Source organism: Salmo salar, chromosome 22, assembly GCF_965601325.2.
Source record: "Salmo salar chromosome 22, fSalSal1, whole genome shotgun sequence".
Classification (NCBI taxonomy): domain Eukaryota; kingdom Metazoa; phylum Chordata; class Actinopteri; order Salmoniformes; family Salmonidae; genus Salmo; species Salmo salar.
In genome coordinates this window covers 14,506,990-14,534,278 of record NC_138312.1, presented here as the reverse complement: position 1 = coordinate 14,534,278, position 27,289 = coordinate 14,506,990, and the positions used below count along the sequence as shown (strand labels likewise).

At 42.6% G+C, this 27,289-nt stretch overlaps 1 protein-coding gene across 1 annotated transcript in view; it reads right to left on the bottom strand.

Annotated features, from left to right (window-relative positions):
- The window catches only part of LOC106582826 (membrane metallo-endopeptidase-like 1), a 42,963-nt gene extending 16,941 nt beyond the window's left edge, over window positions 1-26,022 (bottom strand). The window contains exons 1-17 of the mRNA XM_014166305.3: window positions 25,548-26,022; window positions 24,989-25,033; window positions 24,468-24,527; window positions 24,147-24,308; window positions 23,465-23,545; window positions 23,187-23,282; window positions 21,060-21,178; window positions 20,881-20,946; window positions 20,660-20,794; window positions 20,311-20,400; window positions 14,714-14,850; window positions 14,402-14,495; window positions 14,164-14,292; window positions 13,890-13,988; window positions 13,702-13,785; window positions 13,490-13,593; window positions 13,209-13,267 (exon numbers count right to left, since the gene is read on the bottom strand). Coding sequence (XP_014021780.1) covers window positions 13,209-13,267; window positions 13,490-13,593; window positions 13,702-13,785; window positions 13,890-13,988; window positions 14,164-14,292; window positions 14,402-14,495; window positions 14,714-14,850; window positions 20,311-20,400; window positions 20,660-20,794; window positions 20,881-20,946; window positions 21,060-21,178; window positions 23,187-23,282; window positions 23,465-23,545; window positions 24,147-24,308; window positions 24,468-24,527; window positions 24,989-25,033; window positions 25,548-25,704 — 1,717 coding nt within the window. The 5' untranslated portion in view covers window positions 25,705-26,022. The remainder of the gene's footprint in view (window positions 1-13,208; window positions 13,268-13,489; window positions 13,594-13,701; window positions 13,786-13,889; window positions 13,989-14,163; window positions 14,293-14,401; window positions 14,496-14,713; window positions 14,851-20,310; window positions 20,401-20,659; window positions 20,795-20,880; window positions 20,947-21,059; window positions 21,179-23,186; window positions 23,283-23,464; window positions 23,546-24,146; window positions 24,309-24,467; window positions 24,528-24,988; window positions 25,034-25,547) is intronic.
- Window positions 26,023-27,289: the final 1,267 nt, after the last annotated feature.

Sequence of the window (27,289 nt, the reverse complement as noted above, 5' to 3'; positions counted from 1 at the left end):
TAGCCCGCAAAGTTTGTGTGCACTGGAGCCTGAAACTATCAACAGCAGAAAGGATTACCGCCAGTCATTATTCTCAATGAGGTGAGAGTGGAAGTGAGCCAGCCCTTATGGAAAAACTACATGATTTCACATGTGGAAAATCACATTTTGCACATGTGAAATCAAGTGAAACCATGTGTTTTTGGAACAATTCACGTGATGATGTGGATTTTCACACTAAGTTTCACATGGATTTTCACGTGATCGCATAACCTTTCACTTGGAATAAAATTCACGAGATTTCACAGGTGATGCCCTGAAAACCAAAATTTGTTGTTATGATACACACACACTGCTTTTAACCCTGAAAACAAAAATGTGTTGTTATGATACACACACAGTGCTTTAAACTAACATTTTCGACTACAGTGCGTATGTTTATTTAAACAGTAATTATTATTCCTCATGTCCTTACCTTGAACTCAGAACCTCTAGATTCACTGCATTCTGATCATCCTGCTACACCAGAATGTCTGTGTCAATAACTGATTTCACCTGTATTCCTACACTTTAGACTTCAAAGTACATCTCAGTTTTGTTAAAAATACACTCAAGAAAAACTATTATATTTATCATAGTGATTCAGGAGTAACATTAAACAGAATAATATACCCCACCAACATTTAACAACTATACAGAAAACTCTCAAATAGCTAAAATAAGTAAATGTAATCAATGATGGCAGCATCATTAAATAGTACCCGCAAAACACCAGTCTCAACGTCAACAGTGAAGAGGCGACTCCGGGATAATGGACTTCTTGGCAGAGTTCCTCTGTCCAGTGTCTTTGTTATTTTGCCCATATTAATCTTTTCTTTTTATTGGCCAGTCTGAGATATGGCTTTTTCTTTGCAACTCTGCCTAGAAGGCCAGCATCCCGGAGTCGCCTCTTCACTGTTGACGTTGAGACTAGTGTTCTGGTACTATTTAACGAAGCTGCCAGTTGAAGACTTGTGCGGCATCTATTTCTCAAACTAGACACTCTAATGTACTTGTCCTCTTCCTCAGTTGTGCACTGAGGCCTCCCACTCCTCTTTCTATATAATACTATATTCCATTTAATGCTGCATTCGTAACTATATGGGAGGTGGGAATTTACCAGTTGTGAAGTCGTAAATACCAGTTGGATGCGCTCACATGCTTTGAACTCGTTGAGTAAAGGTGATCGGCTAATGGCCAACAAGCTGCGTAAACCATAAACTAAAAGTACAGCTATCATGCTTGGAAACAAATTATAGTGCTCAAAAAACATATTAATGGGTTGCTTTTTATTAATGTTTTGTTGTTGCATTTAACTGCCGAAAATGCTGTTATAAAATGTAATTTCCTTAGGTGACGTCAAAGTTCAGCATGGGGGAGTAGTGGGAGCTCAAGATGATAGACGAGTTTCCCCACTAGTAATTACCAGTTGGAGGGTCGTTCAAGTGGATTTTTCCCAGTCGTTTGTGGTAAATTCCCAAATTCCCACTTGGTTACGAACGCAGCATTATGCTGCGCTCAAATGCTAGTCGGACCTAGGAAACTCTGAAATCTCCAAATTGCTAAATGGTTGTAGTTAATCACGTGCCATGTTCAATGAATTAGCAAGTCGGACATTTCAGAGTTTCCTAGCTTCGACTAGCATGTGAACGTGACTATACTGTACTTTGAAATGTAGGAGGGGGAAATGTGCTGTGGAGGCTCATTAGTATATTTGGGAGTATGGTCTAAAATATGTACATTTTTAGCAGACACTCTTATCCAGATCGACTTACAATGCATTCGGAAAGTATTCAGACCCCTTCCCTTTTTCCATTTTGATATGTTACAGCCTTATTCTAAAATGGATTAAATAAAATATTTTCCTCATCAATCTACACACAATACCCCATAATGACAAAGCGAAAACAGGTTTTTAGCAATTTTTGCAAATAAAAAATGAAAAACAGAAATACCTTATTGACAAAAGTATTCAGACCCTTTGTTATGAGATGTTTCTACCACTTGATTGGAGTCCACCTGTTGTAAATTCAATTGATTGGACATGATTTAGAAAGGAACACACCAGTCTATATAAGGTCCCACAGTTGACAGTCAGAGCAAAAACCAAGCCATGAGGTCGAAGGAATTGTCTATAGAGTTCCGAGATAGGATTGTGTGGAGGCACAGGGCACAGATCTGGGGAAGGGTACCAAAATATTTCTGCAGCATTGAAGGTCCCCAAGAACACAGTGGCCTCCATCATTCTTAAATGAAAGGCGTTTGGAACCACCAAGACTCTTCCTCAAGCTGGCTGCCCGGCCAAACTGAGCAATCAGGGGAGAAGGACCTTGGTCAGGGAGGTGACCAAGAACCCGATGGCCACTGACAGAGCTCCAGAGTTTCTCTGTGGAGATGGGAGGAACATTCCAGAAGGACAACCATCTCTGCAACAATCCACCAATCAGGCCTTTATGGTAGAGTGGCCAGACGGAAGCCACTCCTCAGTAAAAGGCACATGACAGCCCACTTGGAGTTTGCCAAAAGGCACCTAAAGGACTCTCAGACCATGAGAAACAAGATTATTTTTGGCCTGAATGCCAAGCCTCACTTCTGGCACCATCCCTTCGGTGAAGCATGGTGGTGGCAGCGTCATGCTGTGGGGATGTTTTTCAGCGGCAGGAACTGGGAGAATAGTCAGGATCGAGGGAAAGATGAACGGGGCAAAGTACAGGGAGATCCTTGATGAAAACCTGTTCCAGAGCTCTCAGGACCCCAGACTGGGGGCAAAGATTCACCTTCCAACAGGACAACGACACTAACCACACAGCCAGAGGCCAGACTTGAACCCGGTCGAACATATCTGGAGAGACCTGAAAATGGCTGTGCGGCGCTCCCCATCTAACCTGACAGAGCTTGAGAGGATCTGCAGAGAATGGGAGAAACTCCCCAAATACAGGTGTGCTAAGTTTGTAGCGTCATACCCAAGAAGACTCAAGGATGTAATCGCTAACAAAGGTGCTTCAACAAAATACTGAGTAAAGGGCCTGAATACTTAGGTAAATTCAATATTTTTGTTTGAATTTGTAATAAATGTGCTAACATTTCTAAAAACCTGTTTTTGCGTGGTCATTATGGGGTATTGTGTGTAGATTGATGAGGGAAGAAAACTATTTAATACATTTTAGAATTAGGCTGTAATGTAACAATGTGAAAGTCAAAGGGTCTGAATGCACTGTAAGTGCCTTGCTAAAGGGGACATCAGATTTTTTCACCGGGTCAGCAACCTTTCAGTTACTGGCCAACGTCCTTAACCACTAGGCTGCCAACTGTTGGTTGGAATGTTTACATTTTAGTAATTTAGGAGATGCTCTTATTCAGAGTGACTTACTGAGTGCATACTTATTTTTTTCGTACTGGTTCACCTTGGAAATGGAATCCACAGCGCCATGCTCTACCAACTGGAATGTTGTGCCAGTTTAATTGGTTTTATTGTTGTGTTGATCAAGGTTGAGCACCTTTTTGTAAGAGCTAGAGACAATTAAGAGCTGCACTGTGAATTTCCCAGTAGCTTAATAGCAGCTGATTCACAAGAAGTTAATGTTTAATTTTCAATAACTTGCTGTCAGCTATTTGCAAGTAGGTTATTGTGAAATTCACAGTAACTTAGTGTAGTTAATACATCACTACATTAATACATCACTTAGTGTAGTTAATACATCACTAATACATCACACTGATGGTCTGTAGGGAAGCGAGTATTACAATGACATGGTGACTAGAATACAACAGAACACATTAACTGGGATGGCATTCCCACTCATGGGAGACCAAAAATAGTTAGCTGAATGCCAAACCTCCAAACCACCTGCAATCTTCTGATTGGCTGCCTCTGTTACAGTATGCTGCCAATCAGCAAGTGATGTGCATGTTGTCAACAGAAGAGTCAGCTTTTTACAACTTGAGGAACATTGCCAAGGTGCGGCTGTTTCTCTCTCTCAGGCTGATACAGAGAAACTCCTCTATGCTTTTATTACAAGGCTTGACAACTGTAACGCTCTACTGTCTGGTCGACCCATCGGTCAACTGCAACACATACAGAATGTTGCAGCACGGGTACGGACCAAGACCAGACGGAGAACACACATTATACCGGTTTTAAGGTCTCTGCTCTGGCTGTCTGAGAGATTTAGAATACATTTTAAGATTATTCTATTGGTGTTTAAATCAATCCACGATTGTGCACCCCAATACATGTCAGACATGCTTTTATGTTATGTACCCAGTAGGTCCTGCAGGTCCTACTGACCTTTTTGACCTTTTAACTATCCCAAAGCCTGCAGAGGCAGCTTTAAGTTATTATCCCCCCAGCCTCTGGAATAGCCTGCCAGAGAACCTGAGGGGGCCGAAACTGTGGACATATTTAAATCTTTTTCAGCTTTGCTTTTCCTTATGGTGTTTTTTAGTCGTTCAGTTTTTAACGTTGACCTTTTTGTACCCCAGGGAACAACACTGTAGTGTACCCTAACCATACCATAATTCTGTGAGAGTGTGTTAATATATTTTCCAAGCAATGAACCTAGTGGCACGGCAGAAATATCAATGCACTCCCATTGTTCAAATCTCCAAAGAGTTAATGTATTCTCTAAGTCCTTGAGCACTGCTAGTTTTATGTTAATATTATGTTGGTGGTGATAATTGGATAATTATTTACTTGCTTCTTGCCAGCTTTTAGCAAAGTGCAGAAATGCATTCTTGCCAATAAGTCTGTGGCCCATATCTCTTCCATGCTCACAGATTTTACGCTTTAGCTGCACTGAAGCAGGACATTAGAGGTTGCTGAGATGTTATGAGTTTAAATCCCATTTAAGGCTTTGTTCCAATTGTTGTCACACTACAAACTTAAACAATATTTTACAGTTCTTGAAATCAGAATACAGCAGCATACTGTCATTTTATAGGAACAACACATTCAAGTTTTTGTAAAAATTACTTATTTTTCCTGCCACTTTAGGCAAAGTGCAATACTGTATTCTTCGGCAATAAATGTATAGCCGATCTCCATTATGTCTACAGAATTGGTGGTGCTGCAGGAACTTCAGTTAGCTAGCAACCAAAAGGTTGTGAGTTCAAAACCCAAGTGCGGTTGATTCTAAAGTAATCAGCATACAGCACAGTGGAGGTTATTCAGAGGAGAAAGGGGAGGACTATCCTCCTCAGTGAATTTCATAAAAATTGTGAAACATGAAAAAGTTTTTAAAAATTCTATAAAACTATACTAAATATACAGTTGAAGTCGGAAGTTTACATACACTTAGGTTGGAGTCATTAAAACTCATTTTTCAACCACTCCACAAATTTCTTGTTAACAAACTATAGTTTTGGCAAGTCGGTTTTGTGCATGACACAAGTAATTTTTCCAACAATTGTTTAAAGTATCACAATTCCAGTGGGTCAGAAGTATACATACACTAAGTTGACTGTGCCTTTAAACAGTTGGAAAATTCCAGAAAATGATGTCATGCTTTAGAAACTTCTGATAGGCTAATTGACATCCTTTGAGTCAATTGGAGGTGTACCTGTGGATGTATTTCAAGGCCTACCTTCAAACTCAGTGCCACTTTGTTTGACATCATGGGAAAATCAAAAGCAATCAGCCAAGACCTCAGAAAACAAATTGTAGACCTCCACAAGTATGGTACAACCCTGGGAGCAATTTCCAAACGCCTGAAGGTACCATGTTCATCTGTACAAACAATAGTACGCAAGTATAAACACCATGGGACCACGCAGCCGTCATACCCCTCAGGAGGAGACGCGTTCTGTCTCCTAGAGATGAACGTACTTTGGTGCGAAAAGTGCAAATCAATCCCAGAACAACAGCAAAGGACCTTGTGAAGATGCTGGAGGAAACAGGTACAAAAGTATCTATATCCACAGTAAAACAAGTCCTATATCGACACAACTTGAAAGGCCACTCAGCAAGGAAGAAGCCACTGCTCCAAAACCGCCATAAAAAAGCCAGACTACGGTTTGCAACTGCAAATTGGGACAAAGATTGTACTTTTTGGAGAAATGTCCTCTGGTCTGATGAAACAAAAATAGAACTGTTTTGCCATAATGACCACCGTTATCTTTGGAGGAAAAAGGGGGAGGCTTGGAAGCCGAAGAATACCATCCCATGTTGTTGGGGTGCTTTGCTGCAGGAGGAACGGGTGCACTTCACAAAATAGATGGCATCATGAGGACGGAAAATTATGTTGATATATTGAAGCAAGACATCAGTCAGGAAGTTAAAGCTTGGTCGCAAATGGGTCTTCCAAATGGACAATGACCCCAAGCATACTTCCAAAGTTGTGGCAAAATGGATTAAGGACAAAAAGTCAAGGTATTGGAGTGGCCATCACAAAGCCCCGACCTCAATCCCATAGAAAATTTGTGGGCAGAACTGAAAAAGCGTGTGCAAGCAAGGAGGCCTACAAACCTGACTCAGTTACACCAGCTTTGTCAGGAGGAATGGGCCAAAATTCCCCCAACTTATTGTGGGAAGCTTGTGGAAGGCTACCCAAACCGTTTGAACTAAGTTAAATAATTTAAAAGGAAATGCTACCAAATACTAATTGAGTGTATGTAAACTTCTGACCCACTGGGAATGTGATGAAAGAAATAGAAGATGAAAGAAATCATTCTCTCTACTATTATTCTGACATTTCACATTCTTAAAATAAAGTGGTGATCCTAACTGACCTAGGACAGGGAATTGTTACTAGGATTAAAGGTCAGGAATTGTGAAAAACTGAGTTTAAAAGTATTTGGCTAAGGTGTATGTAAACGTCTGACTGCAACTGTATTCACATCACCAAATAATTGATTAAAACACAGTTTTACAATTAAGGTCTACAGTAGCCTCAACAGCACTCTGTAGGGTAACGCCATGGTATAGCCAGAGGACAGCTAGTTTCCGTCCTCCTCTGGGTACATTGACTACAATTTGAAATCTAGGAGGCTCATGGTTTTCACCCCGTTCCATTGACTTACACAGTTATTATGACAACTTCCAGTGGATGTCCTCCAACCTATCAGAACTCTTGCAGCATGAATTGACATGTTGACCACCCAATCAAAGGATCAGAGAATTAATCTAGTACTGAAAGCATAAACTACAGCTAGCAAGCACTACAGTGCTTAACATGTGGTGAGTAGTTGACTCAAAGAGAGAAAGGCAATAGTTGTACAGTTTTGAACAAATTAAATTCTTAAAAAATGAAGAAGCAAGAGAGAGACCCAGAGAGATAGCTATATTTTGTTGTATTTTTTGTTCACTTTCACTTTTACTTAGCTAGCGAATGCAGCTAGCTAGTTTAGCCTACTCAAACACCTGGCTCAAAAAGATAGGGATGCTATGTTAGCTAGCTGGCTATGCCTATCCAACACTGGAACTCTTCCAAGTCAAGGTAAGCTTTTGGTTTTATTGATTTATTGACACCGGACCTGCCGGTGTAACTGCTAAACTACTTGCTGACTGTACACTGTACTGCATGATTGTTGCGGGGTTTACTAACGCGTTAGTTCTAGTAGCTACGGCACTGTAGGTAGGCTGTGTGTAGCAGTTAGCGGTTATGATATGAAGGGTTGGGTTAGAAAGGTTTTTTCACTTGGTCACAGATAGCTGATGTGTTGTGCACTGATGTCCACAAGTGAAGAAAAAAGGTGAGAGGAGGAGAGGGCGTAGATGAGAGAAAGAATTCTACAACGAGCAAAATGATCATGCTGTTTGTGTGTGGCTGCTGTGAAAGTGAACTGTGTTTGTGTGTGGCTGCTGTGAAAGTGAACTGTTTGTATGTGGCTGCTGTGAAAGTGAACTGTTTGTATGTGGCTGCTGTGAAAGTGAACTGTTTGTATGTGGCTGCTGTGAAAGTGAACTGTTTGTATGTGGCTGCTGTGAAAGTGAACTATGTTTGTGTGTGATCAGGGGTGTATTCATTCCGCCGATTATGTCGAAAAACGTTTCTTAAACGGAAACAAACGGTACAAAATGGGAATAAACATACCTAAATTTGTCCAATAGAAACTTTGTTTGCAACTGTTGGGACTAATTATTACACCCTAGATCAGCTAGATGCAGGCAAGACTGTGCAAGGTGGTATTGAATGTGTCACGGTCTGTCACCTTGATTACTTCTTGACCTGTGCACCTATGTTGTAAACTTTCATTCATAGGCTAGGTTGTAGCAACCTCATGATGGGTACAGGGAAAGTTTGAGTATCATGTAGCAACCTAAACCTATCGATGTTACATTGAGCTGGGTGAATGGAATATGAATGACAGTCATCCAATACGCTATAATAGAAATAAGGCCATGCTCATAAAAACGCTCCTCCTTCCTCTTAAAGGTCACCGACCGCAGCTGATATAGCATCATACTGTCCTTTCACATTAACACCTTAAATTAGCTGTAATAGTATGATATTCATGTTATCACATGTTGACATTTTGACTCCCCATGTTGTCACATTTATTTCACATTAATTTGACATGAGATCATGTTTTCACATGAGCTAACACATTGTCACATGTGTAGTTTTATGTTATCACATGTTGCTTCACACGTTGTCACGTTATCACATCAACCTCATATTAAATCACATGAGATCACGTGTTCACATGTGAAATTCATGTGTTTTTTCGTTAATAAGGGAGAGCACCAGGGCATGCAGCAGAGCAGGCTCATACATACAGACCAGCACTCATATCAGAGCCAAACCATATAGTCACCGGGTGGTCTGTCTGTCAGCTCCCGTTAAAAGTCCAAATATGCTTCACCGAAGGGTGAGATTTCCTCCAGATGTGATGAATTCAATCTTGGTTTCATCAGACTAGAGAATCTTGTTTCTTATGGTCTGAGAGTCTTTAGGTGCCTTTTGTCAAACTCCAAGCGGGCTGTCATGTGCCTTTTACTGAAAAGTGGCTTCTGTCTGGCTGCTACCATAAAGGCCTGATTGGTGGATTGCTGCAGAGATGGTTGTCCTTCTAGAAGGTTCTCGCATCTCCACAGAGGAACTCTGGAGCTCTGTCAGAGTGATCATCGGGTTTTTGGTCACCTCCCTGACCAAGGCCTTTCTTCTCCGATTGCTCAGTTTGGCCTGACGGCCAGCTCTAGGAAGAGTCTTGGTGGTTCCAAACTTCTTCCATTTAAGAAAGATGGAGGCCACTGTAATCTCGGGGACCTTCAATGCTGCAGAATTGTTTTGGTACCCTTCCCCAGATCTGTGCCTCGACACAATCCTGTCTCGAAGCTCAACGGACAATTCCTTCGACCTCATGGCTTGGTTTTTGCTCTGACATGCTCTGTCAACTGTGGGTACTTTATGTAGACAGGTGTGTGCCTTTCCAAATCATGTCCAATCAATTGAATTTACCACAGTTGGTAACAGGCGTAGACCTTACTGTGAAATGTTTACCTACAAGCCCTTAACCAACAATGCAGTTTTAAGAAAATAGAGTTAAGAAAATATTTAGTAAATTAACTAAAGTTAAAAACTTTTTTTTAAAGTAACAATTAAATATCAATAATGAGGCTATATAAAGGGGGTAGCAGTACCGAATAAATGTGCAGGGGTACAGGTTAGTCAAGGTAATTTGTACATGTAGGTAGGGGTAAAGTGACTATGCGTAGATAATAAACAGGTAGTGGCAGCAGTGTAAAAACATAGGGGGTGGGTCAATGTAAATAGTACGGGTGGCCATTTGATTAATTGTTCAGCAGTCAAGGCTTGAGGGTAGAAGCTGCTAACGAGCCTTTAAGACCTTGACTTGGCACTCTGGTAACACTTGCCGTGCGGTAGCAGAGAGAACAGTCTATGACTAGGGTGACTGGAGTCTTTGACAATCTTTTGGGCCTTCCTCTGACATGCCTAGTATATAGGTCCTGGATGGCAGGAAGCTTGGCCCCAGTGATGTACTGGGCCACATGCACTACCCTCTGTAGAGCCTTACGGTCAGATGCTGAGGAGTTGCCATACCTGGCGGTGATGTAACCGGTCAGTACGCTCTCAATGGTGCAGCCGTAAAACTTTGAGGATCTGAGGACCCATGCCAAACCTTTTTAGTTTCCTGAGGGGGAATAGGCATTGTTGTGCTCTCTTCATGACTTTCTTGGTGTGTTTGGACCATGATAGTTTGTTTATGATGTGGACACCAAGGAACTTGAAACTCTCGACCCACTCCACTACAGCCCAGTCGATGTGAATGGGGGCGTGTTCGGCCCTCTTTTTCCTGTCGTCCATCTCCTTTGTCTTGCTCACGTTGAGGGAGAGGTTGTTGTCCTAGCACCACACTGCCAGGTCTCTGACCTCCTCCCTATAGGCTGTCTCATTGTTGTTGGTGGTCAGGCCTACCACTGTTGTGTCATCAGCAAACTTAATGATGGTGTTGGAGTCATGCTTGGGGCGTACAAGAGGGGACTAAGCACACACCCCTGAGGGGCCCCCGTGTTGATCAGCGTGGCAGATATGTTATTACCTACCCTTACCACCTGGGGCAGGCCCGTCAGGAAGTCCAGGATCCAGTTGCAGAGGGAAGTGTTTAGTCCCAGGGTCCTCAGCTTAGTGATGAGCTTTGTTGGCACTATGGTGTTGAACGCTGAGCTGTAGTCAAATAACAGCCTTCTCACATAGGTGTTCCTTTTGTCCAGGTGAGAAAAGGCAGTGCGGAGTGCGATTGAGATTGCGTCATTGGTGGATCTCTTGGGGCGTTATGCAAATTTGAGTGGGTGTTGATGTGAGCCATGACCAGTGCTACGGGGCGATAATCATTTAGGCAGGTTACCGTCGCTTTCTTGGGCACAGGGCCTATGGTGGTCTGTTAGAAACATGTAGGTATTACAGACTCGGTCAGGGAGAGGTTGAAAATGTCAGTGAAGACACTTGCCAGTTGGTCTGCGCATGCTCTGAGCACACGTCTTGGTGATCTGTCTGGCCCCACGGCCTTGTGAATATTGACCTATTTAAAGGTCTTGCTTACATCGGCTACGGAGAGCGTGATCACACGGTCATCCGAAACAGCTGGTGCTCTCATGCATGCTTCAGTGTTGCTGGCCTTGAAGTGAGCATAAAAGGCATTTAGCCCATCTGGTAGGCTTGCGTCACTGGGCAGCTCGCGGCTGGGATTCCCTTTGTAGTCCGTAATAGTTTGCAAGCCCTGCCACTTCCGACAAACGTCAGAGCTGGTGTAGTAGGATTTAATCTTAGTCCTGTGTTGAAGCTTTGCCTGTTTGATGGTTCGTCTGAGGGCATAGCGGGATTTCTTATCAGCTTCGGGATTAGTGTCCCGCCCCGATTGAAAGCGGCAGCTTTAGTCTTTGGCTCTGTGCGGATGTTGACTGTAAACAATGGCTTCTGGTTGGGATATGTACGTATGGTCACTGTGGGGACGACATTGTTGATGCACTTATTGATGAAGCCGGTGACTGAGGTGGTTGTATAGTCCTCAATGCCATTGGATGAATCCCGGAACATATTCCAGTCTGTGCTAGCAAAACAGTCCTGTAGCATGGCATCCGGGTCATCTGACCACTTCCGCATTGAGCGAGTCCCTTGTACTTACTGCTTTAGTTTTTGCTTATAAGCAGGAATCAGGAGGATAGAATTATGGTCAGATTTTCCAAATGGTGGGCGAGGGAGAGCTTTATACGCGTCTCGTCTCTGTGTGTGGAGTAAAGGTGGTCTACAGTTTTTTTTCCTCTGGTTGCACAAGTGACATGCTTGTAGAAATTAGGTAAAATGGATTTCAGTTTCCCTGCATTAAAGTCCTCGGCCACTAGGAGCGTCGCTTCTGGATGAGCATTTTCTTGTTTGCTTATGGCCTTATACAGCTCATTGAGTGCGGTCTTAGTGCCAGCATCGGTTTGTGGTGCTAAATAGACGGCTTCAAAAAGTATAGTTGAAAACTCTATTGGTAGATAGTGTGGTCTACAGATTATCATCAGGTACACTACCTCAGGCGAGCCTTACCTTGAGACTACCTTAATATTAGACATATGTGACATATTGACAAATAGACACACCCCCACCCCTCGTCTTACCGGATGTAGCTGTTCTGTCCTGCCGATGCACAGGAGACCCAGCAACTGTATATTATCCGGGTCATCATTCAGCCACAACTCGGTGAAACACAAGATATTACAGTTTTTAATGTCCCGTTGGTAGGATAGTCTCACACTGAGCTCATCCAGTTTATTCTCCAGTGATTGCACATTGGCCAGTAGAATGGATGGTAGAGGCGGGTTACCCACTCCCTGACGAATTCTCACAAGGCACCCTGGTCTGCGCCCCCTGTATCTCCTTATTTTCTTCATGCGAATGACAAGGATTTGCCCCTTGTCCGGGAGCGTCAAGACTCATTTAAGAAAAAATATTTGTCCAGTTCGAGGTGAGTACTCGCTGTTCTGATATCCAGAAGCTCTTTTCGGTCATAAGAGACGGAACTATCAACATTATGGACAAAATAAGTTACAAACAATTTGAAAAAAACACACAAAATAGCACAATTGGTTAAGCACTCTTTCAAGTTGGCTTTTGATCATTGCTAAGACAGCCATTTTCAGGTCTTGCCATAGATTTTCAAGCAGGTTTAAGTAAAAATTGCAACTCGGTCACTCAGGAACATTCACTGTCTTCTTGGTAAGTAACTCCAGTGTAGATTTGGACTTGTTTTTTAGGATATTGTTCTGCTGAAAGGTGAATTCATCTCCCAGTCTCTGGTCGAAAGCAGACTGAAGCAGGTTTTCTTATAGGATTTTGCCTGTGCATAGCTCCATTCCGTTTCTTTTTTATCCTGAAAAACTCCCCAGTCCTTAATGATTGCAAACATACCCATAACATGATGCAGCCACCACTATGCTTGAAAATATGGAGAATGGTACTCAGTAATGTGTTGTATTGGATTTGTATTGGATTTGCCCCAAACATAACAAAAAGTGATTTGCTTTGCCACGTTTGTAGTATTGCTTTAGTGCCTTGTTGCAAACAGGATGCATGTTTTTGTTTTTATTCTCTACATGCTTCTGAATTCATCAAATAATTATGGTGTCTTCAGAACTTGTTTATTTTTCTAGTAAGGGATTTTTCTTTAAGTCATGATTGGCTGACGATAGCTAAGTTTGGATGGGTGACAAAAGTTGCAGCCATTGTGTTTGGCTGTTGTCATCTTACCTATCTGGTTTCTGTTTGGCGAGTAGAAAGCATTGACAACAGCAGCGCCAATGATCCACCTAGAAAAAAAAAAACTATTAGAATAAAGATCCCATCGTTTGAGAGGGAATGTGTGCCCCGTGTTCACGTCCCAGTGGGCACACACCCGGTTGAATCAACGTTGTTTCTACATAATTTCAATGAAATGGCGTTGAACCAACGTGGAATAGACGTTGAATTGACGTCTGTGCCCAGTGGGGGGTGAGTCTACACTAATGTGAGGCTAAATGGATGTATCTTACATGTCTGGGTCGACTGGCTCTCTCAGCTTCTTCAAAGTCTTGTGTGCTTCAGCCTGCAGGTTCTCAAGGACGTTCTCAAAGTAGTTCTCCTCACTGAAGTTCAGCTGCAGAGAGAGACCAGATCATCAGAATCAATATAGACAACAAATTCCACATCCATTTCTCTTTGAACAGGAAGATGTATCACAGTACTTTGGCCAGGTCACACATACATGGGCATACTCCTGGTCAAGCTTCAGATTGCCCTCTTCCAGAATGTGGTCAGGATAGCCAATATGCTCCTTAATGGCCATGGCCTGAGAACATAGAGCAGTAGAACAGTCAGCTGCTAAGTTCTTTGTTTTACACATTCAAAATGCTGATGTACATGGTGTGTTTGTTTGCACCGCTTTGTTTGTACCTTCTCTCTTGCCTTCTCCTTAGACTGGTCATCCATCCAGTTCAGCTCCTCAAGTGTCTCCACGTACGCTTCCTGGATCTTACTGATGAGGTCACTGACCTGTCCACACAAAGAGTTAATAAATCAACATATACACACCCATAACAACTCACATGGACACAAATGGGCACTCATGTTAAAAGTGCAGCCTAAACTGCTTTAGTGACAGTGATATAATAAGCTGGAGAGGGATTGTCCCTGTTTTGCCTGCGTCTCGTCAACAGGAGTGACTCACCATGCGTTTACTCTCACCAGCAAAGGTCTCTCGCACATACAGAGCACCCACTGCGTTCTCCATACTGCCCTGGACGTAACGCACACAGTCTCTCCACCGTGCCTCTTCCACGGTGGTCCCGTACAGTGCCTGACACACACACAGACCGTCTAATTTGCCACATGTTTACACATGAATTTGCTTTTCAATGTGCTTGTTTCGAAGTGTGCTCCTAAGTGTGCTCATATATCTGTCTCACCTTTCTATAGTGTGCTCTGGCATCTTTGAAGCGGCGACTCAGGCTGCTGACTCTCTCCATGACGAGCTGCCAGGTAAGGTAGTTCTGCATGGTTCTGGAGGAGAAAAACATGGACATATTTCACCAATAATGTCCCTCAATCGCTCAAGCAATGTATCTACATGACACACACAGCCCAAGATGATGTGACCACCTTGGCTCGCATGATAATTCACAGTAGATACTATACTGATAGAAGCACATTTGAACCATGGGCTTCTCATGATCCTACCATTGTTCTACATGAACAGCTGCCATTGGGCAGAGTCTGACCTGACAGTGTGTTTGGAGAGCACGTCGTTCATCTTCTCCAGGTAGGGAGAGCTGTAGACCACCACCTCCTCCTCTCGCTGTAGGTCCACAGCCACGCTGGACAACACTCCACGCACAAACCTTGTCCAGTTGAAACCCTGTCAGAAATGTATATTTGTTGCTATTATTATCAGGCTGAGCCTTCTTCTGCAAGCTACAAGTACATACAGTGCATTCGGGAAGTATTCAGACCCCTTGGCTTGTTAGTTACGCTACAGCCTTATTCTAAAATGGATTTAATTGTTTTTTCCCCTCATCAATCTTCACACAATACCCTATAATGACAAATGTATAAAAAAACTGAAATATCACATTTACATACAGTTGAAGTTGGAAGTTTACATACACCTTAGCCAAATACATTTAAACTCAGTTTTTCACAATTCCTGACATTTAATCCTAGTAAACATTCCCAGTCTTAGGTCAGTTAGGATCACCACTTTATTTTAAGAATGTGAAATGTCAGAATAATAGTAGAGAGAAATATTTATTTCAGCTTTTATTTCTTTCATCACATTCCCAGTGGGTCAGAAGTATACAGTCGTGGCCAAAAGTTTTGAGAATGACACAAATATACATTTTCACAAAGTTTGCTGCTTCAGTGTCTTTAGATATTTTTGTCAGGTGTTACTATGGAATACTGAAGTATAATTACAAGCATTTCATAAGTGTCAAAGGCTTTTATTGACAATTACATGAAGTTGATGCAAAGAGTCAATATTTGCAGTGTTGACCCTTCTTTTTCAAGACCTCTGCAATCTGCCCTGGCATGCTGTCAATTAACTTCTGGGCCACATCCTGACTGATGGCAGCCCATTATTGGATAATCAATGCTTGGAGTTTGTCAGAATTTGTGGGTTTTTGTTTGTCCACCCGCCTCTTGAGGATTGATCACAAGTTCTCAATGGGATTAAGGTCTGGGGAGTTTCCTGGCCATGGACCCAAAATATCGATGTTTTGTTCCCCGAGCCACTTAGTTATCACTTTTTCCTTATGACAATGTGCTCCATCATGCTGGAAAGGGCATTGTTCATCACCAAACTGTTCCTGGATGGTTGGGAGAAGTTGCTCTCGGAGGATGTGTTGGTACTATTCTTTATTCATGGCTGTGTTCATAGGCAAAATTGTGAGTGAGCCCACTCCCTTGGCTGAGAAGCAACCCCACACATGAATGGTCTCAGGATGCTTTACTGTTGGCATGAAACAGGACTGATGGTAGCGCTCACCTTGTCTTCTCCGGACAAGCTTTTTTCTGGGTGCCCCAAACAATCGGAAAGGGGATTCATCAGAGAAAATGACTTTACCCGAGTCCTCAGTAGTCCAATCCATTTACCTTTTGCAGAATATCAGTCTGTCCCTGATGTTTTTCCTGGAGAGAAGTGGCTTCTTTGCTGCCCTTCTTGACACCAGGCCATCCTCCTAAGGTCTTCGCCTCACTGTGCGTGCAGATGCACTCACACCTGCCTGCTGCCATTCCTGAGCAAGCTCTGTACTGGTGGTGGCCCGATCCCACAGCTGAATCAACTTTAGGAGAAGGTCCTTGGGCTTGCTGGACTTTCTTGGGCGCCCTGAAGCCTTCTTCACAACAATTGAACCGCTCTCCTTGAAGTTCTTGATGATCCGATAAATGGTTGATTTAGGTGCAGTCTTACAGGCAGCAATATCCTTGCCTGTGAAGCCCTTTTTGTGCAAAGCAATGATGACGGCATGTGTTTCCTTGCAGGTAACCATGGTTGACAGAGGAAGAACAATGATTCCAAGCACCACCCTCCTTTTGAAGCTTCCAGTCTGTTATTGTTATTGGAACTCAATCAGCATGACAGAGTGATCTCCAGCCTTGTCCTCGTCAACACTCACACCTGTGTTAACGAGAGAATCACTGACATGATGTCAGCTGCTCCTTTTGTGGCAGGGCTGAAATGCAATGGAAAAGTTTTTGGGGGATTCAATTCATTTGCATGGCAAAGAGGGACTTTGCAATTAATTGCAATTCATCTGATCACTCTTCATAACATTCTGGAGTATATGCAAATTGCCATCATACAAACTGAGGCAGCAGACTTTGTGAAAATTAATATTTGTGTCATTCTCAAAACTTTTGGCCACGACTGTACATACACTCAATTAGTAATTGGTAGCATTGCCTTTAGAATTGTCTAACTTGGGTCAAATTGTTTCGGGGAGCCTTCCACAAGCTTCCCACAATAAGTTGTGTGAATTTTGGCCCATTCCTCCTGACAAAGCTGGTGTAACTGAGTCAGATCTGTAGGCCTCCTTGCTCACACACGCTTTTTCAGTTCTGTCCACAAATTTTCTATAGGATTGAGGTCAGGGCTTTGTGATGACCACTCCAATACCTTGACTTTGTTATCCTTAAGCCATTTTGCCACAACTGTGGAAGTATGCTTGGGGTCATTGTCCATTTGGATAACCCATTTGCGACCAAGCTTTAACTTCCTGACTGATGTCTTGAGATGTTGCATCAATATTTCCACATAATTTTCCTTCCTCATTTTGTATTTATTTAACTAGGCATGCCAGTTAAGAACAAATTCTTATTTTCAATAATGGCCTAGGAACAGTGGGTTAACTGCCTTGTTCAGGGGCAGAACGACAGATTTGTACCTTGTCAGCTCTGGGATTCGATCTTGCAACCTTATGGTTACTGGTCCAATGCTCTAACCACTAGGCTACCTCCTGCCCCGGCACACGGTTAGGGGAGGGTTATGGCCGGGGTAGGCCGTCACTGTAAAATAATCAAAAGGGGGAGGCTTGCAAGCCTCTTGATGCCATCTATTTTGTGAAGTGCACCAGTCCCTCCTGCAGCAAAGCACCCCCACAACATGATGCTGCCACCCCCGTGCTTCACGGTTGGGATGGTGTTCTTCGGCTTGCAGGCTTCCCCCTTTTCCTCCAAACATAATAATGGTCATTATGACCAAACAGTTCTATTTTTGTTTCATCAGACCAGAGGACATTTTTCCAAAAAAGTACGATCTTTGTCCCCATGTGCAGTTGCAAACCGTAGTATGGCTTTTTTATGGCGGTTTTGGAGCAGTGGCTTCTTCTTTGCTGAGTGGCCTTTCAGGTTATGTCGATATAGGACTCGTTTTACTGTGGATATAGATACTTTTGTTCCTGTTTCCAGGTTCCACAAGGTTCTTTGCTGTTGTTCTGGGATTGAATTGCACTTTTCACACCAAAGTACATTCATCTCTAGGAGACAGAACGCGTCTCCTTTCTGAGCGGTATGATGGCTGCGTGGTCCCATGGTGTTTATACTTGCGTGCTATTGTTTGTACAGATGAACGTGGTACCTTCAGGCATTTGGAAATTGCTCCCAAGGATCAATCAGACTTGTGGAGGTCTACAATTTTTTTTCTGAGGTCTTGGCTGATTTCTTTTGATTTTCCCATGATGTCAAGCAAAGAGGCACTGAGTTTGAAGGTAGGCCTTGACATACATCCACAGATACACCTCCAATTGACTCAAATTAGGTTAATTAGCCTATCAGAAGCTTCTAAAGCCATGACATAATTTTCTGGAACTTTCCAACTATTTAAAGGCACAGTCAACTTAGTGTATGTAAACTTGTGACCCACTGGAATTGTGATACAGTTAATTATAAGTCAAATAATCAGTCTGTAAACAATTGTTGGAAAAATTACTTGTGTCATGCACACAGTAGATGTCCTAACCAACTTACCAAAACTATAGTTTGCTAACAAGAAATTTGTGGAGTGGTTGAAAAACGAGTTTTAATCACGCCAACCTAAGTGTATGTAAACTTCCGACTTCAACTGTAATTATTCAGGCCCTTTACTTAATTATATATTTTTTTAACCTATATTTAACTATGCAAGCCAGTTAGGGAAAGAGAATGGGGGATACCTAGTCAGTTGTCCAACTGAATGTATTCAACGGAAATGTGTCTGCAGTTAAGAACAAATTCTTATTTAACAGTGACGGCCTACCCCGGCAAAACCCTCCCCTAACCTGGAAGACGCTGGGCCAATTGTGTGCCGCCCTATGGGACACCCGATCATGGCCTGTTGTGATACAGCCTGGGATTGAACCAGGGTCTGTAGTGATGCCTTTAGGACTGAGATGCAGTGCCTGAGACCGCTGCACCACTCAGGAGTATGCAGTACTTTGTTGAAGCAGCTGTGGCAGCGATTACAGCCTTGAGTCTTCTTGGGTATGACGCTACAAGCTTGGCACACCTGTATTTGGTGAGTTTCTCCCATTCTTCTCTGAAGATCCTCTCAAGCTCTGTCAGGTTGGATGGGGAACTTCGCTGCACAGTTATTTTCAGGTCTCTCCAAAGATGTTTGATCGGGTTTAAGACCAGGCTCTGGCTGGGCCATTCAAGGACTTAGGGTCATTGTCCTGTTGGAACGGTGAACCTTCGCCCCAGTCTGAGGTCCTGTGCGCTCTGGAGCAGGTTTTCATCAAGGATCTCTCTGTACTTTGCTCCGTTCATCTTTCCCTCAATCCTGACTAGTCTCCCAGTCCCTGCCACTGCAAAACATCCCAACAGCATGTTGCTGTCACCACCATACTTCACCGTAGGGATGGTGCCAGGTTTCATCCAGATGTGAGGCTTGGCTTTCAGGCCACAGAGTACAATCTTGGTTTCATCAGACCAGATAATCTTGTTTCTCATGGTCTGAGTCCTTTAGGTGCCTTCTGGCAAACTCAAAGCTAAGGGGTGGCTTCCTTCTGGCCACTCTACCATAAAGGCCTGATTGGTGGAGTGCTGCAGAGATGGTTGTCCTTCTAGAAGGTTCTCGCATCTCCACAGAGGAACTCTTGAGCTCTGTCAGAGTGATCATCGGGTTCTTGGTCACCTCCCTGACCAAGGCCCTTCTTCTCCGATTGCTCAGTTTGGCCGGACGGCCAGCTCTAGGAAGAGTCTTGGTGGTTCCAAACATCTTCCATTTAAGAAAGATGGAGGCCACAGTAATCTTGGGGACCTTCAATGCTGCAGAATTTCTTTGGTACCCTTCCCCAGATCTGTGCCTCGACACAATCCGGTCACGGAGCTCTACGGACAATTCCTTTGACCTCATAGCTTGGTTTTTGCTCTGACATGCACTGTCAACTGTGGGACCTTATACAGACATGTATGTGCCTTTCCAAATCATGTCCAATAGATTGAATTTACCACAGGCTGACTACAATCAAGTTGTAGAAACATCTCAAGGATGATCTATGGAAACAGGATGCACCTGAGCTCAATTTCGAGTCTCATAGCAAAGGGTCTGAATACTTATGTAAATAAGGTATTTCTGTTTTTTATTTTGTATAAATTTGCAAACATTTCTAAAAACCTGTTTTTGCTTTGTCATTATGGGGTATTGTGTGTAGATTGATGAGGGAAAACAATAATTTAATCCATTTTAGAACAAGGCTGTAACGTAACAAAATGTGGAAAAGGGGAAGGGGTCTAAATACTTTCAGAATGCACTGTACATATAGTACAGTGTACTATAAATAGACAAAGCCATCAGACTCAAGTCTCATCCACTTGAAATCACTGGAGTGGAAGCACTTACGTTGAGATTAAAGGACTCCTGCAGCTTACTAAGGGTCATCTTATTGTAGAGAATCGTGACATCCTGACGTTCCTCTGCAGGGGATGTGGCCTATGACACGACAGCACAGAAAGTATAGGTGTACAGTAATGTCTGATGTATTATAATTTGAGGTGACAAACTGTATTTAGCAGTAATATTGATCTATTCATGATATTCATCAAGTTTTTAACATGCGGACAACATAAAGTAGAGTGTAGTTGATTTCATGAGTCTCTATTAGATGTTTCTTGCTGTAGACTAATTCATTGAAGTCTCTTTTTCATTTCTGTCACAGCTCTGGTTCCTATTGTGGCAGGTTGGCACTCACATTGGCAATATCTGTCTCTAGATCCAGCACCTGCACCATTTCCTCCACCACACGGTCATCTTCCTGGGTCAAGTTCCTGTCCTCGCGGGCAATCCTCGCCATGGAAACCATGTACTGCAAGTAGGCCTCTCGCACCTAAAGAGCCATACGACACATAACTGCAAAGTTGACCTGCAATGACATCAATATAACATTATTAAACACGCTGTTGATGAAAGTACCCTTTTGTAGTTTCCATCGTTGAAGTAATAATCTCTGGATGGCATTCCCAGTGCTGGCTGGTCAATCTGTAAAATATAAACAGACATGTCAGCTTTCTATCACCAAATCAGTATTGGTGAAGATTGACAAATAAAACAGTGAACTTTGGGAACATTGTGTATTCAGACACTGTCCTTACGTAGATAATGTGGCGCCGGGAATCGCGGTCATCCGTCCACACATACATGTCCAGAATAACCTTTTTGTGGTAACGAGAGTTGAGGGTGGCTAGAGTGTCCTCCAGGCTCCAGGCCTGTTCTGGGATAATAACGTGAAACAATTATACACAAGGCCATTTAATATAACATTAATCATCTGGCTTGCAGAGAGTACACTGACTACCTCTCACAGAGCCAAGTACACAGAGCCTTCAGAAAGTATTCATATCCCTTGATTTATTCCACATTTTGTTGTGTTACAGCCTGAATTCAAAATGGATAAAATAAATACAAATTCTCACCCATCTACACACAATACCCCATAATGACAAAGTGAAAACATGTTTTTAGAAATGTTTACACTTTTTTTGTATTAAATATCTAATTTCCATAAGTATTCACACCCCTGAGTCAATACTTTGCAGAAGCACCTTTGGCAGCAATTACAGCTGTGAGTCTTTCTGGGTAAGTCTCTAAGAGCTTTCCATACCTGGATTGTGCAACATTTACTCATTATTCTTTTCAAAATCATTGCTAGACAAATTTTCAAGTAGATTTAAGTCAAAACTGTAACTCGTCACTCAGGAACATTCACTGTCTTCTTGGTAAGCAACTCCAGTGTAGATTTGGCCTTGTGTTTAAAGTTATTGTCCTGCTGAAAGGTGAATTCATCTCCCAGTGTCTGGTGGAAAGCAGACTGAACCAGGTTCTCTCTGCGATTTTGCCTGTGCTTAGCTCTATTCCGTTTACTTTTTATCATGAAAAACTCCCCCAGTCCTTAACGATTTCAAGCACACCCATAAAATGATGCAGACGCCACTATGCTTGAAAATATGGAGAGTGGTTCTCAATTTTGTGTTGTATTGGACTTGCCCCAAACACTATACTTTGTATTCAGGACCAAAAGTTAATTGCATTGCCACATTTTGTTGAGTTGTTGCAAACAGGATGCATGTTTTGGAATATTTTAATTCTTTACAGGCTTCCTTTTCACTCTGTTAATTAGGTTAGTATTGTGGAATAACTTCAATGTTGTTGATCCATCCTCCGTTTTTTTCTCCTATCACAGCCATTAAACTATGTAACTGTTTTACACTCACCATTGGCCTCATGGTGAAATCCCTGAGCGGTTTCCTTCCTCTCCGGCAACTGAGTTAGGAAGGACACCTGTAACTTTGTAGTGACTGGGTGTATTGATACACCATCCAAAGTGTAATTAATCATTTGACCATGCTCAAAGTGATATTCAATGTCTGCTTTTTTTTATTTTTACCCATCTACCAATAGGTGCCCTTCTTTGTGAGGCATTGGAAAACCTCCCTGGGCTTTGTGGTTGAATCTGTGTTTGAAATTCACTGCTCAACTGAGGGACCTTACAGATACTTGTATGTGTGGATTACAGAGATGAGGTAGCCATTCAAAAATCAAGTTAAACACTATTATTGCACACAGAGTAAGTCCATGCAACCTATTATGTGACTTGTTAAGCATATTTTTACTCCTGAACTTATCTAGGCTTGTCATAACAAAGGGGTTGAATACTTATTAACTCAAGACATTTCAGCTTTTCATATTTTATTAATTTGTTCAATTGCATTTATGGGGTACTGTTTGTAGATCAGTGACACAAAGTCTACATTTAATCAATTTTAAATTCAGACTGTAACACAACTAAATGTTCAAAACGTCAGGGAGGGTGAATACTTTCTGAAGCCACAGCGCTGTAGATGGCCACTGCCGCACAATTTACAGTCATATATCTGTTTGTGAAAACGCACCAGATGCACTTACGCGTGGTTAATTTTGTTTGAGCCACCGTCGTTGATTACATTTAATTATACTGGCGGCAGTCAGGAGGTTTGGCGCAGATCACAGTGGTCTATTTTAAGAATCGGTCACAGTCCTGATTGAGGACTGCTCTGCTGTTCTGCTGCCCACTCAACCCCCCCCCCCCCATCACAACACCTGAGAGCCGGGAGGAGGGGCAGGCTGGACGAGCATGTCACACGTCACTCACACTCATATCACTCATCATTTCAGCTGGTGTGTGTGTGTGTGTGTGTGTGTGTGTGTGTGTGTGTGTGTGTGTGTGTGTGCGTTATCAGTACCTGTAGCGCTGTTCCAGTCCTCTGAGGCAACAGGCCAATCTCCTATGCTATCGATGAGACGCACGAGAGGCTTGGAGTCGAGCTGCTCTATCAGAGCTACAGCAGACAACACAGACAACACAGTGACACCTTTACGAACGCACTGTGCGTCAATCTTACATACTTACTGTTGATTACTATTACAGAGTATGCAACTAATTCTGACGAGACCAAAGAGCTGTAACAGTGTTAACTGCTGTCGAGTTGGTATGAGTTTAGACGTGAGAAATCCTACTCACTCTCATTCATGCAGGAGCTGTAGAGAGTTTTGGCCTTCTTGAAGGCATCACGGTCCTGATCACTCTCAGTCTCAAAAACTCCTGTGAGAAGATAACCGACAGCATCGCAAAGATTGACCTAATTTTATCCATTGATTTTATCTAACACAGCAAGTTGATAACACAGTGTAATCCTGCATACAAGACAGTAGCTGACCATGGATCACTTTTATCACATAATGGCTGACCCTGAGGTTACTATGGAAACATGTTGTTGACTGACCTTTAAAGGCCCATTGTTTTCCTGTGTTATATATATATATATATATATATATGTCCACACTATGAGGTTATGATCATGCCTTTTTGGTGTAAGAGCTGTTTGAAAAGACCACCTGAAATGTCTGCCTGTTTTGGTGGGATGGAGTTTTGGCCTTCCATGGTGACATCCCCATGCGGTAAATTAGTTAATAGACCAATAAGAAAGAGAGTTTCAAACCTCTCTGCCAATAACAGCTCATTTTCAGTTTTCCCCTCCACACTCAGACCACTCCTAGCAATATTCTTGCTTGAAATATCGCCTTTTGCTATTTTTGTTTCTTTTTGACCATTTTAATTGAAAACTATCACAGTAAGATACTTCAGTGTTACCCAGAAATGATTTGACATTGAGATAAAAAATAAAAAAATGGCTGAACTGGACCTTTAAGCACGATCTCCAGCTTGTCTCTGAGGATGTCGAAGACGCTGTGGCGGGAGCTGGTCTCTGGGATGACATGGCGCTCCAGCCAGCCCCCACAGGCATACTGGTAGAAGTTCTGACACGCCTCCACTGTTGCATCCATGTTCTGCAGAAGACGAGCAGCTGTGGGGCCACAGTCAGATGAGTCAAGAGAGGGGAATATGGGACTACATAGCAGTTAAGGGAAACTTGTGACGCAGTTGTCTGTGATGTTGACATAATATTGAGTGATGAGTTTGTTTTGGGAGGAAGACCAACCCCGTATGAAGGTGGAATGCTCACCTGCAGTAACACACTCAGGAGTTGTGCAAACATTGCTGGGGCCAGAACGATACTGCTGCCCTGAAAACATGACACAGTGAATGGATATAAGAGGAACGTTTAATAGAAAACAACTATCGTCATTCCTGGCAAAGAGTATGAATTCATTAACAGCAGCATTAAGGACCCTTCAGATTTCTTTGGCAAAGTCATGGCTTGATACTGTCTGTCTGTCTGGTCTCTCTGAAATGGCTCTGTCAGCGATGACTATTCTCTCACTTTTGTCCGAGGGAATTAGAAGGGGAACATCCTCTGGCCAGTTTACATCGTAGCGTATCCTATAACATGGATATAATCACGTATTTCAACTGAAGTCCCGTGTAGCTCAGTTGGTAGAGCATGGTGTTTGCAATGCCAGGTTTGTGGGTTCAATTCCCATGGGGGACCAGTACGGAGAAAAGAATGTATGAAATGTATGCATTCACTACTGTAAGTCGCTCTGGATAAGAGCATCTGCTAAATGACTCAAATGTAAGACTCACCCTCAGTGACTGAGCTCCTCGACACACCAGATCTATTAGATTGCTCTGCATTGGAGAGAAAATAAATGCGGAAAATGCTTGATCAGAGCACTTACTGTTACAATAGGCTGGAATGCTTTTCCCACCTCAATAATGGACATTTGATTCTGATTAGAAAATTGGTCTTCTACTTATCCCTCAATATACTTTACAAAACACTCTGGGATAGTTGTCACAAGATGCTCATAAAGTTTTTCAGATACTGCTTGGCTTTGTGCTTTCCAACTAGAGGAATCATAACATGAAAACCTGATAAATATCACAGTAAGATGTGAGTGTAATTAGTGGAGGTCCAATTCTATTTGTATTTCTACTGCCCAATGCCCAATGCCCAACTATAGTCAAACCATATGACCTCCACAAGTTGACATAGCCGTTAAAATGTAAATTGCATTACTATTAGTGGAGAAAATCAGAGGGTCACAGACCAATTCAGGACATTACGCACTTTACTTTACAAATGGCATGACATTTAGCAATTGATTAGGGGAATAGTCCTCGGTCATTGGGTTGAGCCTACCTCTCAAAGCCGAAGTGTAGAGGACTATCAGTCCAGTTAGGGCACAGCTGACCAGCAACAACAGCACAGATAGCCCGATCTCCACAACAGTCCAACGGCGCTTCACTGGTTTGGTTGATTTTTCCATGATATCCATTTGGCTTTCGGATTTTCCCATTCTCACCTCTCCGGGCTCTCTGGAAAATTAGCGTGCAGAGTAACGGGGACGGGGTACAGGCAGTGAGCCTGCGTACCCGTTTGTGAGTGGGCTGTGTAAAGTGATGCAGTGCTTTGCCAGTCGTCCAAGTGACCTAAACCGAGTGAGAGAAAACATAGTTGAACCTTCAACTTATCTCTTCTTCGTATGAAAATGTGTCTCCTTTCTACGATAAAGCGTATTTATAGGCTAATAGCCTAATGAATCACACCCTTCCATTGGGCCTACTGCGCAACTGGAAATAAATTATTGTAGTGTCCGATTTGACCATGTTGTTCCCTTGACTGTTTCGGTGATATGACCCAGACACCGCTGACAACGATGCGCAGAACAAATTGTGAGCTCGGCTTTGCCACTTCGCTATTTTGAGAAAATTCTTAGTTTGGGACATAATATTTGCTCATTTGACTTTGGATACGTTTTTAGCCTTACAAGTGGTCATATTAGGCGTAATGTTAAATATAACGTGGGTTTCTTCACCCACTCATATCTTAAAGAATTTTGAATTAAATTATGCATTTGTGCTTTTAGTACAAAAAAAATATGTGTAGGCCTAACTCAATAGGGGTAATGTGGCCCTTCATAATTCTACAGCTGGCTGTACACCTCCAGCACAATATTTCCTACTCATCATAATGTTTTATCTGAACACAATATTGCAAATGAGCATTTCTGGGGAACAAATCCCAATGACTCATACCTTTCAGCATCACTTTGCATCTTTTCACTCATCAACACCTGTTCCTCCTCCCATACCAGCCTGTTGCACACTTTCTCTAGCTGCTCTTCTGTTAGGAGTGACAGGAGGCAGGGCTCTAAATCAGAGGTTCATGTCGCTGTGCCCCATTAGCTTCTCCTGATGAATACTCATGGGCACGTCTGGCACTGCTGTTGGAGGTTGAAGGAGCTGCAGGTCTTTACTGCCCATCTCGAATGTATTCGCAAAAGCTGTCTGTCTCAATGTCAGAGCTACATATCTCTGTAGTCAACAAGACCAGGTTGCTATGGTAGGCCTATATCCGAGCCAAAATCTGCTTTCACCCCTCAGATAGACTATACAATGAATTCCTTATTTTGATAATTAGATATTGCAAATTTGATATCTAATAGTGATATGATTGCACTGTCATCTTCAGTTTTCTTACTAAGGGTTGTGGTCATTTATGTATTAAATTCCGTTGATATATGCTGAACAAAAATATAAATGCAACGTGCAACAATTTCATTGATTTTACTGAGTTACATTTCAGCTGAGGAAATCCGTCAATTTAAATAAATTCATTAGGCGCTAATTTATGGATATCACATGACTGGGAATACAGATATGCATCTGTTGGTCACAGATACCTTGAAAACATGGGCCTCGCAATGAGCCTCAGGATCTCTTCACAGTATTTTGTGCATTCAAATTGTCATTAATAAAATGCAATTGTGTTTGTTGTCCGTAGCTTATGCCTGCCCATACCATAACCCCACCGCTACCATGCGGCACTCTGTTCACAACGTTGACATCAGCAAATCGCTAGCCCACACGATGCCATACATG